The following is a 14757-nucleotide window of genomic DNA, read 5'->3' on the forward strand; positions in this document are numbered from 1 at the left end:
GTGAGCGTGTGTGTGTGTGAGTATTTGAGTGTGTGTGTGTGTGTGTGAGCATGTGTGTGTGTGTGAGTATGTGAGTATGTGTGTGTCTGTGTGAGTATGTGAGTTTGTGAGTGTGTGTGTGTATGTGTGAGTATGTGAGTTTGTGAGTATGTGTGAGTATGTGTGAGTATGTGTGTGTGTGTGTGTGTGAGTATGTGAGTATGTGAGTATGTGAGTATGTGTGTTTGTGCGTATGTGTGTGTGTGTGTGTGTGTGTGTGTGTGTGTGTATTTGTGAGTATGTGTGTATGTGTGTGTAAGTATGTGAGTTTGTGTGTGTGTGTGTGTGTGTGTGTATGTGAGTTTGTGAGTGTGTGTGTATGTGTGAGTATGTGTGTGTGTTTGGGGCCAGGCATGCAGTGACCTTGCCCTTTCTCCTACATCACCTGCTGCCACCGCCCTCCCTCCCCCCATTCACTAGCCTTCCAGATGGTATTCAAATGAAGCCTAACAAAAGTTCTGCAGTCCACTAGACATTTCCCCATGCTAAGGGAAGGGGGGTGTGGGGGGGGGGTCGGTAGGGACACAGCCTAACCACCAAATCCCATCCTAAACCAACGCAAACAAGTGCTTTTTCCTTCCCTGTGGCAAAACGGTGATGACTCTTCAAAGGACTTGATTTCCCATTTTTAATGTCTCAAATGACTGTTCACTACAAACTGTCTGTTTCTGTGTTGGACTTTGCCCTCTCATTTCAATTTGTCAGAGTTACGGCCGGAAAAAGTCAGTCAGAATTTGAAAGTAAACCCTACCGTTTGAGGTCAAACTCAGGCAGTGGGTCTTTTTTACTTGTTCTATCTTCGCTTCTGCATTTCGAACGGCAGTACTCTTGTGTGGTGGCGGGGGACATTTTGTTTTTGGCTCGTGTTCGGTGTTGCAGCAGCCTGCTGTTGCTTTGAGACCTCCCCGCAAAGCGCATTGTCACTATTCTGCCCAAATAACATCCTCAAATCAATATTACCTTTGTGTGACAAACTGTTCATTTTCACGTTTCCCTCCCCATTTCTGGCCCCTCTGTATTGTTCCGCCATTTCAGTTTCTGGAAATTTCTGGCCAGGAGGAGCTCCCATGAGAAAGTCTGACTCAGCAAGTGGCAAATGTTTTTTTTTTTTTTTGTTTGTTCCCGTCTCTTCTTCAAAGAAAGCCATTAAGAAAAAAATTCTGTCTAATTCGGGGCTAATGAGACAAGCTTTAATTCGCCTAATCTCTTTAAGAAAAGCATGGCTTCCAATGTGAGCTAAGACATCTGCCCACCATCGCGACTTCTTGTACTGTATTAATCAATATTTGGGGAGCCCCATTTCTCTTCATGAAATATCCTCCACACATATGAACAATCGGTTTTATTAAGAATTGCAGAAATACAAAATGTAAGTTTGCATTTTATTTCATTAAGAAACAGAAAATTCCCTGGGAATTCTACCAAATTTAAAAGAAGTAACATGTACTAAATTCTAAGTAATCTTATGCATTCTACATTTTTATTTTTCAGAGTTGGGTGGAAGTATGAGTAGTCAGTTTTCCTTTCCCATGTGTTGTGTGTGACAGGATAACCAATTGAAATCATTGCGGTGCAGTGTTCTTGTTGCCGGGACAACGCAGACTCACTTTGGCTTTCCGTTCTGCCCATGTGACCCGGGGCTTTGACGTCAGCGGGGAGGCAGAGTTTGGAGCTCTGAGCTCAGCTGAAGGCTGAAGTGCTTGAGGAGGTCTTGTGGAGTTTAGAGTTGTTGCTGCTGGTGCCTGGGTGTGGCTGCTACTCCTCCTGCTCCTGCTACCTGTCACTCTCTGCCTGTTTTTGGACACTGTTTTTCCTGTTATCCGAGAGGGGAGTACCAGGTTATGGACAATTAGAAGGCTTTTCAGCACTAAGTACTTCTAAGTGAGGTAAGCTTTCGCCTTTTTAAAGCATTTGTCGTGCTGTCTTAGATGGAAGTGCAGTAAGTTTCTGTGGACTAGCCCTGTGTAAGGAATTATTTTGGTTTTGAATGTTATGTGAATGGTAGTCAGTGGCGCTTAAAGGTGAACGTTCCGGTTTCGAACACAGTAAATTTGATTGTGAATTTAGCCCAGCATCAGTGGGAACAGGAGAGTAGCTGAGGTGTGAGACTTTAGCACAGAAGGCTGGTACCAGAAAGGGGTTGGGATTTCAGCTGATTTTATTAGAGATGTCACTTTGCCCCAGCGGCACTTCTTGAGCTGTGTGTGTGTGTGTGTGTGTGTGTGTGTGTGGATATTTTTCTGTCAGGCTGAGCACAAAGTGACTGGTACACTCTTAGAGGTGCTAAAGCGGAGTAATTTGAAACTACACATTGGACCCCATGGAGTAGTGCTGGTTTCAGGAGGGCTTGTGTGTGTGTGTGTGTGTGTGTGTGTGTGTGTGTGCGTGAATATGTGTGTGTGGACCCGAAGTGGGCTTGGTTATGGAGGGGAAGCAGCAGCTGCTGTGTGAGGTTTTCGGGGGCAGCTTTTTGGGTGGGAAGTGTAAAGCTGTCTGCTCAAAACAAATTTACCCCAGCCCGAGTGATAATGAGGATGTCCCTGGAGAAAGGGAACTTCATTCTGTCTCTGTGTGCACCAACGTGGAGGGATAGCAGAGGCAGCTCTTTCCTGTAGACTATCTCTGTCAGTCAGAGTTAGGGATGCTTTAGTTTCCTCAGCTTTCCAGTTTTTGCGCCAGACACACGTTCCACTCTTCTGCTGCAGAATGTGGCTCCGATGCTGTGTCTGCATTGATTATTGCCGTATGTCACAGATAAGCACTTTACTTCTGATATTCTGCACAATTAAATTGGGGAACAGACAAGCTTTTACAATGCCAGCAAGCGAGAGGTACATGTAAGATTACCATTAAAGATAACACAAGGAGGAACAGATAATTAGCGGTATCTTCAGTGAGTGTGTGAGTGTGTACAGTACAGTGAGTGGAAACTAGTAGCTTGCCGTAAACATGTGTGTGCGCAGGGTCCTGTCAGTGAGAGGGGCTGGTGCTGAAGCTGAACATGTAAGAAATGTGTGGTGCTAACGCTGTGTTAGCACGCAAGGCAGGCCATAGACCTGGGAAATGTGAGGAACATCAAACGGTGAATGCAAGGCCGTGTGGGTTAGAGGAACAACATTTTACCTTTGGCTTAGCGTGTCTGCAGGTTTTCAGCACCATTAAAATCCCCCCGTCCTGTTAGCATTTGAGATGACAGTGTGTCCACCGCTTTCAGTAGGTCAGAGCAGGGGGTGTGACGGCATTTCTGTGCAAGACGAGCTTCGGTGAGGCGAAGGTGCGGACAGCCGGACCCTGGCCGGATTGCTAATCGGCATGCTACTGTTACTGCATGTGTTGACTTGAAGCAGCTACTGAGCATTACTCCCTTCAGTGTGTGTGTGTGTGTGTGTGTGTACCTGTGTGCTTGTGTGTGTGTGTGTTTCTGTGTTGTGTTGAGGACGTACAATGTGTGACCATAAGAAGAAATATTAATTTCAGTTCGTAATCAGATCGTTGCATTTTTTGAACAGAATATCTCAAACATCCTGTTTGTGTCTAATTTCAGTCTGATGAATTGCTGCTTGAATACGGTAGTGCTGGTGATGTCGTCCTGGTGCACCTTTCCTACCTGAGTCCTCTGCATTTATGACATACAGTGACACAGTGGCACCGGAAACCTACTGCAAGTCACTGACACACTAAATCTTGCATGGCAGGATTTATATTTATATTTAATGAAGATGACTCTACCATTTGCATGTTTGAATTCAAAATGACTGTACAGTGCAATGATTACCTTAGAAATGATTACCACTGCACAAGCTTCCACTGTGTGGCTGTGCTCTGACAGAAAATGCCATAGTTAATGCAGATTTTAAATATTCCAGTGGTCGTTTATTAAAGAAACCGCTTGGAATATGCCGACCTTCATATTTAGCTAACATGCATTGTGCTTGTTGCTGTTAGCACTCCTCTTATTTTTTTACCTGCTTAATTGTTGAACCCCTTGAATTCATGTGTGTCCTGAAAGTAGTTTCTCTACTCCAAATTTGCAGTAAGAGCAATGCACTGGGTGATGGGTCGGGTGACTGCGTTGGAAGGAGCAGCTGGCCATTGTGTGGCCGTGGCTGTGAAATTTGTAAGCAGTGAATATGTAGTGTCACAGGGCGGAATTGTGTAGTGACACCCGCTGCACAGATGGCCAGGCGTCAAGAGAATGGTCATCTTTTGAAGAAAGTATTCACTGCAGTCCGTAAGTATTTGGACAGTGGTACAACTGCTGTTGTTTCGATGTGCTAGAGTACAGAGGCAAAAGAACGGAAAATGTAACGCTGTCCAAATACTGACAGATAGAGTTTAAATCTTTATTTTTGTTTTATTGGTGGAATTTCTGTTTGGATTTAGAGGTAAACTGAACAAAAACTATTAGCGCCACACTCCCTGACCACACCCCTTACTGCTGCAGCACCCTAATGTAATTGTAGCCTTGGTAACAGATTGAATCAACTTTTCCAGTCAAAATTTGACACACCAATCCTCAGCAACAGAAAACTGGGTAAGATATAGCCATGATTATTTTATAATGTTGTACATTTGGGGAATAAAAGCCCATTGTATATTTGCCTGGCTATCTGGAGTACAGGCACATTAAAAGATCTTAACCAGTCGAGATGAAGGCCGGGGTTTGTGTGAAGGGGCTTTGACAGTTTGCGTGCTTTGTGGAAATATGAGGCAGAACTTTTTTTTGAGGCTGCTGGTGATTGACAGCTGTGTGGTTGGGGCCATTGTCCTCCTCAGAAGGGTTCCTCTGTGCAGGGGTCAAAGGTCAGAGCGTCCCGTTCTATTGTGGCGGATTCTATTGTGCGGAGCTGCAGCTGTGCGCGGTTCTACAGAGGGAGCATGTTCGCACTGCGCAGGGGCTTGTGTTAACACGTCCATTTGCCTAGATCTTTTTTTAGAGTTTATCTTTGATGACAATTCTCCTGGAAATCAGAGCGAACATCTGCTTGGGCCATGAAGCGAAAAACATGACAACTTTGTGCTAGCCATAATCACAAAGGCGTTCTGTAGGTATTGACCGTGATCATTCACTCACAGCGTATTATTTTTCAAGGATTTGAACCACCGGCTGGAGTCTTGAACCGGGTTTCCATTTCGGTGGCCGTTTTTCACGCCGTGAGTGACGTGACGCAGTCCTGGTGATCTTCGCTGAACATAAGAGAATCCGCCTCCTGTTCCTGACTTGACATTACTTTACAGGGATTTGGCAGATGCTCTTACCCAGAAAGTGCAAACCCATAACCAGGGATAAGTGCGGTGAAAGACCACAGTGGGAAGTATAGCTCCAAGTTCTTGACGTGACCACATGCTGCAGATAAATTCTTGAGCCCTGTAGATTGATCTGATGCGAACAAAACCACCCAGTGTGGGTATTTGCATCCCCACCCTACACCCTGCCTCTGCCAGGGGCTTCTTGAAGGTGGGGTCACGGCGGTCTCCCCATCGACAGCTGCTGTATTGAAGGTTTGGGGAGGACTTTGTGCTGACCTTTGTTTACGGTCTTGTAAACATTGACCAGAGAGTTTCCCCACGGTTCCTGCCCTGTAATTAAGCCTTTGTGGGGGGCTGCTGCTTCCTGGTTGGTTTACACTCGTTCGACGAGTGAAACTAAACGAGTGGGTCATTTCTTCTGTACTTTTCTTCTCCTGACTACTCTTTATTGTTATTTGCTGACAGACTACAGGAAATTAAGCTGCAGAGTTTTTTTTCTGGCTTCTCAAATGTTTGTTCAGCGAAGCCATTTTGAGCTCTATCGAGTGCATTTGATTCAGTGTTTTTCCAAAATATTAGACTGTAAATGAAGTGAGACCTTCAGCTTGAAAGCCTCAGCTTTGAGTAGTGTCTGAGCTGCGTCTCTTTTTAGAGTAGCGTAGAACCGCATGCACACACGTTGGAGTACAGGTGAGTAATATGTGTTCCATTTGACAAATTAGAAAGAAATTACCACAAAAAAAGCACATAGGGTAGGGGTCTGTAGAGGAAATGTGAAGTTGTTTTGATGCCTGAGACTGATCTGCTCATAGGAGAAAGGGCCCTCCTGCAGGCCAATTAACTCCTGTGCTGATTAGCGTGAGGGGCTAAAGGGCTAAGCGGCAGCAATAGTGTATAAATAGGCACTCTTGTGTGTTGCATAATTGTCATCCCTTAAACTCCTCCAGGTTAGACCAAGAACATGAGCTCATGCCAAGTTCAGCCTGGGATATGGCTGTTTTTTTGGGAGGATTTGTAGCGTATGTCCTTCATGTCAAATGCACGGCTCCATCCGTTTCCCTTATGCAGGCTAGCATGGTTGAAAAATGTACGGCTCGCATCCCCTGTCTGACAACACCCGGATGTTTGAGGTGTAGTTTTTGTTGCAGAGTAATTAATCTGAACCCAGAGCAGTTCCAGGAAATGCCAATTGATTCAAATAGTTGACGACAATAGTAATAACTTTGAATTTTGCATTATGTAGCGAGCCGACATGTTGCTGTCCATTTAGCTGAAGATGAGTTAAGCCTTCAAGGCGAATCCATTAGTGTGAGGTATGTCACTGGTGATCAGGTGTAGCAGCACCATTGTGTTTTGTTGAGATGTTGTCTCGCTGAGTGATTCTTTAAGAGGTCCACAGAGAACCTCTCTGCCACCACCATTACACTCTTGAGGCACCATATTTCTCATAGTAACATCGATTAGTTTAATGCTCTGTCAGGTCTGTCCCGAATAGTACTGTGCTCTTGGGGTTTCATTGGAGAACATAGTGAAATTCATAGTGAGGCCCAAGTACTTTACTGAAGTCTGCATTTGTCGTCGTGTCTTGTCCTTAGCAGTGACTGCGGTAGCGTCTTTGTTTTCGAGGGGCTGTGGAAGTGGTTGTGTAAGAGGCGCTCGCCTCTCTGATGCTGTGCTCGTGGCCTTCTCGCGGCGCGAGAGCACCGCATGATCATAATCTCGCAGCCAGAGCGCGGCGGTACGAGGATCGGGTTTCGCCACGGCGCGATAATTTCCACCGGATACGGATGATGACACGTCCGTCGAGCGCACGTGTGTGATCTTTTAATGGACGCTCCTCCGACCACTGACCGAACTGCCACCGCATCTGCCGTTCGCCATTAAACCCTAATCCAGCTACGCCGATTAGTTATTTCCCAGCAAAGGAGTGGTTGACTGTTAGCCCATGACGGGAAGATGCAGTAGTTACCGGCACGGGTGGTTTGCTGTGTGAGAAGATTGATTGGCAGAAGAGCTGAGCTCTTTGTTGTGAGCCTAAGCCACATTTGGTGTTTTGCTCAGAAGTGCCCCATATTACCAGAGGAAAATGTAAACGCTTCTTCTAGGGCATAACCGCAGGGACTATGTGTTCACTGTAGGCTTTTTTTGCATCCCTGTCTCATGACATCACATTTTTGCTTGAAATGGGAACTTTGTCATGTGAATCAGGGGCATCAACAAAGTTCTAGAGAGCAGTGTTTTTGGGTGCTGGCACTTCATTTGCCTGGAATGCTAGAGTTGGCCCACTGGACATGTTTCAAGTGTGGCATGTTTGACACCTACTGTACCTTTTCCTTGTCAGTAAAGACATTGCAAGAAAACAAAAGAACATATACTATATGCAGTACTGTGCAAAAGTCTCAAGCACAGTAAATCATTTGAACAGTTTTAAATATAAAAAAAAATACTAAAAAGATCAGTGAAACGAAATCAAGTCAGTATTTGTTGTAACCACCCTTTGCCTGTAAAACTGCAACAATTCTCTTAGGGACACAGTCTAAAACTGTCCTGCAGTTTTATGAGAAAATCAACAGGTAGGTTGTTACAAGCATGTTGGAGAACCACACACACACACACATCCTTCAGCTAGTCTCGCGTGTGTCTGCTCTGTGTTCTGGGAACCTTGGTGAAGAAGTGAGGCGCACCTGGCGCCTCTCTCAGCTGCATGCGGGGCGTCAGTCACGCCGAAATCCACGCGACTGACCCGCCGCCCTCTTACGCAAGCGCTTTGCGGTGACATGGCCTTTGCGTTTAAGAGCCTTAGGGGGTTATTGTTGGGAGCGATCTCCACAGGCATAACCTGACCCCTCACCCCTGTTTATCTCCCGCTGCCCGCCGGCCTTTTAAAAATACCCCCGCTCTAAGGGGCTCATACGCCCTGTCGCGCGCGGTCACACGCACGCCCGTTTTAGACTGGAACGCTCACGGGGCCTGCTGATTGGCTCAGAGTCGCCGGATTGGGTTGTCCTTGGAGCAGACACATGTCAGGGCATCTGATGCCTGATGTTTGCTGAGGAGTCCGTGTTGTCAGCGTGGGAGCCCGCCTTCTTCAGGGCGGGAATAGCAGTAGCAGTTTGTGAAAAAGCAAAATTCTGTTTTTTTGTTTACCATTTCAGCTTAATTGTTTTTAACGTTCCAATTTACCTGCCAGTACTATTGTCATATAACTGTTTGGCAAAAGGGGGTTAGGTAATGTGTGTATGCATTTTGGGGCCGACTGCAGAAGGGACTTCCTGTGCTGATTTCATCCAGTGCTGACTACCCACTCAAGGCTGAGAAGCCTTATTTTGTCACTGATTAACAGCTGCTGCTTCTGGGTAATGTTAATCGAAACCACCCCGCCCTCAACTGGATCCTGATGAACTGCAGTCACTGTAAATAGCCTTGCCCACAGAAAGCAGCGTTTTGGCATTATGTACTCCGCCGTTTGCAGTGGCAAGTTTCAGTCCATGGGTGGAGAGGGGGATCAGATGGCCAGGCTATGACAGCCCCACCCCTCCCCAGCCATCGGAACAGAATGCTCTGGAAGGTGTCAGCAGCAGGTGGAGGGGGGGTAGTCTCCTTGGCATGGGAGTATGGGTAATGATCCCCTTAACCTTTTGAAGAGTACATTTTTTCGGAATTATAATTTCTTCAAAGGTTCCAAGTCAGTGTTCTAGTCAGTGTTTTAGAACGTGTTGTGTTCTAGAACCCTCATTGCTCCCAGTTAGCAATAGTGATTGTTACATCGGCTTTAGAACGTTCTGCTTAGAACATTCTAATCACATATTTTTGATCTCACACCTTAAAGGGCTAAAGGGCCTCTGGGTTTGTGCTAATCAGCATTACCCCCCTGGCATTATCCCATTAGCAGAGCAGCGGATGAGAGATACCCTACTCCACCCCTGCCCTCATTTTAGCCTAGCTGAGGTCTTCGACACTCGATCTGTCAGGATTTCGGAACAGAGGTTCCGCCACCACAAGAATTCCTTCTCACTGTTTTCCCCGGTCAAGGCCAGTCTTCGGGAATGTCTCTTGCAGGGTGGGGCGGATTGGATTGGGGGTTGAAGGGGTTGGGGGGGGGGGCCTGTCCTTGGCTGTCTCTGACATTGAGTAATACACCGCTGTGCGCTATTTCGGGAGGTTGACACCTTCGGAACACGTCTGACCTTTGCCTGAATGAGTTGGGACAGTGCTTCTAGAAGATTCTCCTGGGTAACTTGCCGACAGGGTGTATTTTAGCGCCATTGGGTTCAGAAACTCTGAAAGACCTGTGGGATCCTGGCTCTTATATGTGAGTCAGCAAGGGAGTCCATAATAGCATATTCATGTCCATTATTTCAGCACTTACAAGGACAACCATCCTAATGACAGCAGCAATAATAATAATAATACTAATAGGCATCATCATCATTATCATCATCATCATTGTCCATCAGTATCATACCACCTGTTATCATCAATCATCCTAATCAACATCATGATGGTATTGAGCAGTTGTATCACTGTGTATAATTGTGATAACATGAATAGCATTAATACAGATGATGGTGATTGTATGTTGTCTTGTAGCTGAATTGGAGGTGTCTGCTCTCTTCTCGTTCTCCTGCCCCTCTGCTTCCCTGAATGTTTACGGCTTCTTTGTCCATTTTCCCCATCTTTCCCATCCGCTTGACCCAGGGAAATGCTTTCATATTACCCATGAGCCTTGTGAGCCAGCGCAATCCTCTAACATGGCGCTGCACGCTTCCTCAAGCTCGTTTACCCCCCCACTTATCTCCCCGGGGGTTCCTCCACCACAGAGGAGAGTCGCAGGAGGGCTAAGTGGGGGACCAGACAAATTGGTATTGACCCCAGAATACGAGATGGGCCCCCCCAGGCCCTGTCCTGGGGCTAACGGGGGAGCAGCAGCCGAATGCGGTGAGGGCAGACAGTTGGAGCTTAGCGAGGCATGTGGACTGCCGCTTTGGCTTGTAACGGTGTCAGCTACAATGGCGCCATTGTCTCAGAGACAAACCAATAGCATCGCTGCTTTCATAACGATGCAGGCCTTGCTTTCCCCGTCTTCTTGCACACAAAAGTCTCTTTCCTCTCTCTTATCGCAGTTACCACTGAAAACGTTTGCAAAGATGCCGGACACAAAAACTATTGTTCCTCTCCAAAGTTTGGTGAGATAAGACGGCCAGGTATGGGATAAGGGCTGTAAAGCTGAATAGTAGTTTGTCTGTCATGAGACTTGTTATTGGTGTTTTTGGCCAACGAATGGGTGATTGTATTTGTTGCTGGGGCAACCTGGTGAAACATCATGCAAATGTGATTTCATCACAGGAAATTGATAGTAAAGACTTACAGATAGCTAAGCTGGTGTCACTCTTTAATCCTGACCAAAGGCACACTTTTGGGGGAGAGAATACTGTTGTTGTGATGCAAACCAAACCTGGAGGCTCGATGAGGTCTTGTGTCAGCTCAGAGCTGTCTGTTTAAGATTGCTTCCTCTTGCAGTTGAGCATAGTTAACATGACAAAGATGTTCTTGGCTGTCAGAGAATATTCAGCACATCATAATTTAAAAAGTTTATAAGTTATGAGAGAGAGAGACACTTCCTGCTCTTGACCTTAAGGGTCTCAGTGAGTGTTTCTCCTGGTACTTTCTTTCCCCCCCTGTATAATTGGGCAGTTATCACGGAAAAGGAAAGACCTGAGTATCCCTTTATGCACCCACAACGCATACTGCACCGTGTTGTGTAACTGCCCAGGGGAGCCGCTCTGCCTTCAGAACCACGGTGCCCGGGCTGTTTAACGGCAGGAGTGCCAGATGATAAAAGCTGGCACTTTAGGGCACGGTGCCACACAGCTACTGGGACAACCGCCGAGGTGCCCCTGCCCCCAACGTTCCGTCACACCCCAAATCCCAGCATTCCCGACTCAGGAACCCACAAAATGGAGGCAAAATGGAGACTTCTGTTGGGAAGAGGGGGTGGAGTGTCTTTCCTCAAACCACTACCACCATCCCCAGCTGTGGATGGGTTCGCGGGGCACTGATTTTAGCGCTCGCCAGCCATTCTGCCGTTCCGCATTGTGCTCCGTCTTAATGGTTGCGATCTCTTCCATGAGAAGCAATGCCTTGTCTCAGTTCACCATGAGAAGAAAGTGCGCTTTCAAAAATGTGTCATACGGTGTATTTGTCCCACTTACATTCCTTGTTCAGGAAGGTTAATAAAGGATTTTGTGTTGACTGGACTCATGCCGTAGACCATGTCTGCAGACACATCTGAGGTACTGCATCTCATTGTGTGAATGCTTTTCAGATTCAGGAGAAAGATCGGGCCATTGCTGAGAGCCTTTTCTCCCGGGCAATAATTACCATCTCTGCCGTCTGCTCTCGTTTGACCGCCTCTCCTTTGTCCTCCAGGCTGCCCCTGCAAGGCCTCTACGCTGCTCATCCATTACGTCCTTTATGTCCTTGAACTATTTTTGAGTCACAGCGTACGTTCTTCCTCTCTCCCTTGTACTTAGAAGTAAGAGCTTTATCGCTGTTGCAGCGGGGCAGACGCTGGCTATCTTTCTTTGTGTGAAGCCAGGTGTAGATAAAGGGGGCGGACTCTGGCGATATCGAAGCACGGAGGCTCACCTGATACCCTCGCCATCTTTCGGAGAACCTGGGGGGATTACTGCGGGCCCCTTTCCCCCGGGCCTTACCCCAGGTCTGAGGCCTGTCCGTCTGCCTCCGCTGAGCCTGACTCTGGCTTTGATGTTGAGCCGTTGGGTCTGTGGTCTGAGGCGTGCGTGCTAACTGACGCGGCGGCTCAGAGAAATGGTCTCCGCTCAGAGGCGGCTTATCTCCACACTCAGGAAGGAATGGAATCGCATCTGCGCCTTTTTACGCTTTCTTTCCACCGCGAATATCTGGCTCAGGCCCGACTGCGAAAATAAACGAGCTGTTAAGGCAGCGGAAAAATTCAGTTAGTGGTGGGGTTTCTGCGACGAAGAGGGCCGTTGCAGACTCTGTGGTGTTTGGAAACCCCAGAAAAAAACAAGAAGGAAAAAAAAGAAGCAGGTGGTCGCATTTCTGTCAGCGGAACAGCAGCTTACCGGTAAAGCCTTGCTCGTGCACGGTTTCTGCAGCTGAGGCTTTCTGAAGCTGTCGCCCACCAACTCACCTCTGCTCTCCTGCTCGAGTTCAGGCTGTTATATAACAAGCATGTACTTGTTACCATACCATTTAGAAAAAGATTCTGACATTAAAACTGACATTTGTAACAAAACTGAGTTTGTGTCTTGTTTATAGAGCACTAAATAAGTTTTACACAGAAATACTGTTTAAAAGTATGAAGAAATGCAAAAAATATATATCTGCTTGGAGCCCATTCATTTTGGTATCTTTGAAGCTCAATATCTCAAAACCACTCAAAATGCAGATAGAACCTTGTAATTCAAAGGTCACGTATTACATAAACACACATGTACCTGTTGTGCATTATTATATCTCTCTCTTTCCTTCCTTCCCTCCCTCCCTCTTTCCCTACCCCGTTTACAGCTTAATCTACAACGCAGACATGGGAAAGCAGAACAGCAAGCTCCGCCCGGAGATGGTGCAGGACCTGGTGGACAGCACGGACTTCACCGAGCACGAGATCCAGGAGTGGTACAAGGGCTTCCTGCGGGATTGTCCCAGCGGGGCCCTCTCCCTGGAGGAGTTCAAGAAGATCTACGGGAACTTCTTCCCCTACGGCGACGCCTCCAAGTTCGCCGAGCACGTCTTCCGCACCTTCGACGCCAACGGCGACGGCACCATCGACTTCCGGGAGTTCATCATCGCGCTGAGCGTCACGTCGCGCGGCCGGTTGGACCAGAAGCTGAAGTGGGCCTTCAGCATGTACGACCTGGACGGCAACGGCTATATCAGCAAGTCCGAGATGCTGGAGATCGTGCAGGTAATGCGTGAGCGACTCTGCCAGGCCTGGGCCAAATTACGGAATTGTTTTGGTTTGTTAATACTTTTCTGTGCTTGATTTGATCTTGCCCGGTGCAATTGAGCCATCCAAGAAGACCAGAAGGTGTTTGCACATTGTGAGAGTATTTCAGAGGTTCCAATACACATGACAAGCAATGAGGCTGCTAAGGACACTCTCTGTCGAATGACAGTGTTTTTGCTCGGGGATCTGCACTGTGTGCCATCTGGGCACTGTGGCTCTGGAGACATTTGAGCTCAGTGGCACCAAACCTCCATGCCAGCCTGAAAGCTGATCTCCATGCCCTCAGAAAAACAATCAAGCGCTCAGTGCTTCAGGGCAGACATCTTTAAAGGGGCAGAGTGTTTCACCAGGGTAATTACAATCCTCCCAAAGGCTCCAAGCACACCTCTGTCAAACACATAAATGTTTTGGATTCAAATGCTTCTCTGTGCTCGGTCGATCTTGCCATGTTCGACCAAGAGGACCAGAAGATGGGTTTTGCTCTTTTTGAAAGTATTCCGTAGGTTCCAGTACAACAGCTCAGCAAAGCATAGAGAAGTATTTGAATCTGAAACAATTATGCATTTGACCCAGGTCTGTTTCCAAGGAGAAAACTTTATTAAAACATAAACATCTGTGATGCTACTCTGTTGTAGTAAACCCTTGATTTGGCATCTTTGGTCATTCAGGGCAACATGTAATTAATAGCTTAACCCTTCATACATATTACAAGTCATTTATACTGCTAGTGCCTCAGCTAAAGCACAAAATTTCTATTTCACTATGGAGGAAGCCATACTTATCTACAGTCCTCCGGGAAAGTTTGCAGTCTCCGAAACATGTTCCTCATCAGATTGGCTTCCGAATACGGGCGTTACTTTTCTGTTCCTGGATGTTCTGTTCGGCGGAGCTTTATTTGGGCCGTGTGCCTGACAGACGGGGGCTTTTGTTCAGGGAGCCAGGGTCTGAAAGAGGCCTTTGTAGTCCAGACTGAGCTGCACAGACACGGCCCGCAGTACGACAGTAAAGCTCCAGTCTTCCGTCTGTATCCTGGCCCTGTGGCACTCTGTTTCTGTACTCACAACCAATAGTTCATAATCTTTATTTAGGTTTCACCAGCCTGTCTGGTCTGTTTCTCCCCACCCTTACGGGGACAAAGGCTCTATCTCCAGCTCACAGGCTGCGTATCTGTCCTCTTTTTTTTTCTGGCCAGTCTCCATAGCATGAGCCTTAATGGGCCGTGAAGGCATGGTGCATTTAAGAGGTGGGCTAGCATGCTCCCGAGAGGATTTAGGGATGGAGGGAGAGGTTACCTTTGTGGAAACTATCAGGATGAATCTCCTGCTTGAGAGTGTGTGTTGGCTCTCAATCAGGTGCTTTCTCACTGCGATCTTTCCAGGGGTCTCCATATGTACTGATTTTTTGGGGGGGGCAAGTCCGGCCCCCAGTCACTCTGGGCCAAACGATACACCTTTTAGACTGGCTCCTCATTAGTA

The 14757-nt window shown here is 47.1% G+C and overlaps 1 protein-coding gene across 2 annotated transcripts in view; it reads left to right on the forward strand.

Annotated features, from left to right (window-relative positions):
• Positions 1 to 14757, forward strand: part of ncaldb (neurocalcin delta b) — a 33319-nt gene that overhangs the window by 14361 nt on the left and 4201 nt on the right. The window contains exons 1-2 of one of the 2 annotated variants that reach the window (XM_061256468.1): positions 1737 to 1925; positions 12844 to 13240. In XM_061256468.1, coding sequence (XP_061112452.1) covers positions 12863 to 13240 — 378 coding nt within the window. In that variant the 5' untranslated portion in view covers positions 1737 to 1925; positions 12844 to 12862. Of the gene's footprint in view, positions 1 to 1736; positions 1926 to 12843; positions 13241 to 14757 lie in introns of those variants that run through there. The other variant, XM_061256467.1, reaches the window with a different exon arrangement.

The sequence above is a fragment of the Conger conger genome, chromosome 9, assembly GCF_963514075.1.
Source record: "Conger conger chromosome 9, fConCon1.1, whole genome shotgun sequence".
NCBI classification, from domain to species: domain Eukaryota; kingdom Metazoa; phylum Chordata; class Actinopteri; order Anguilliformes; family Congridae; genus Conger; species Conger conger.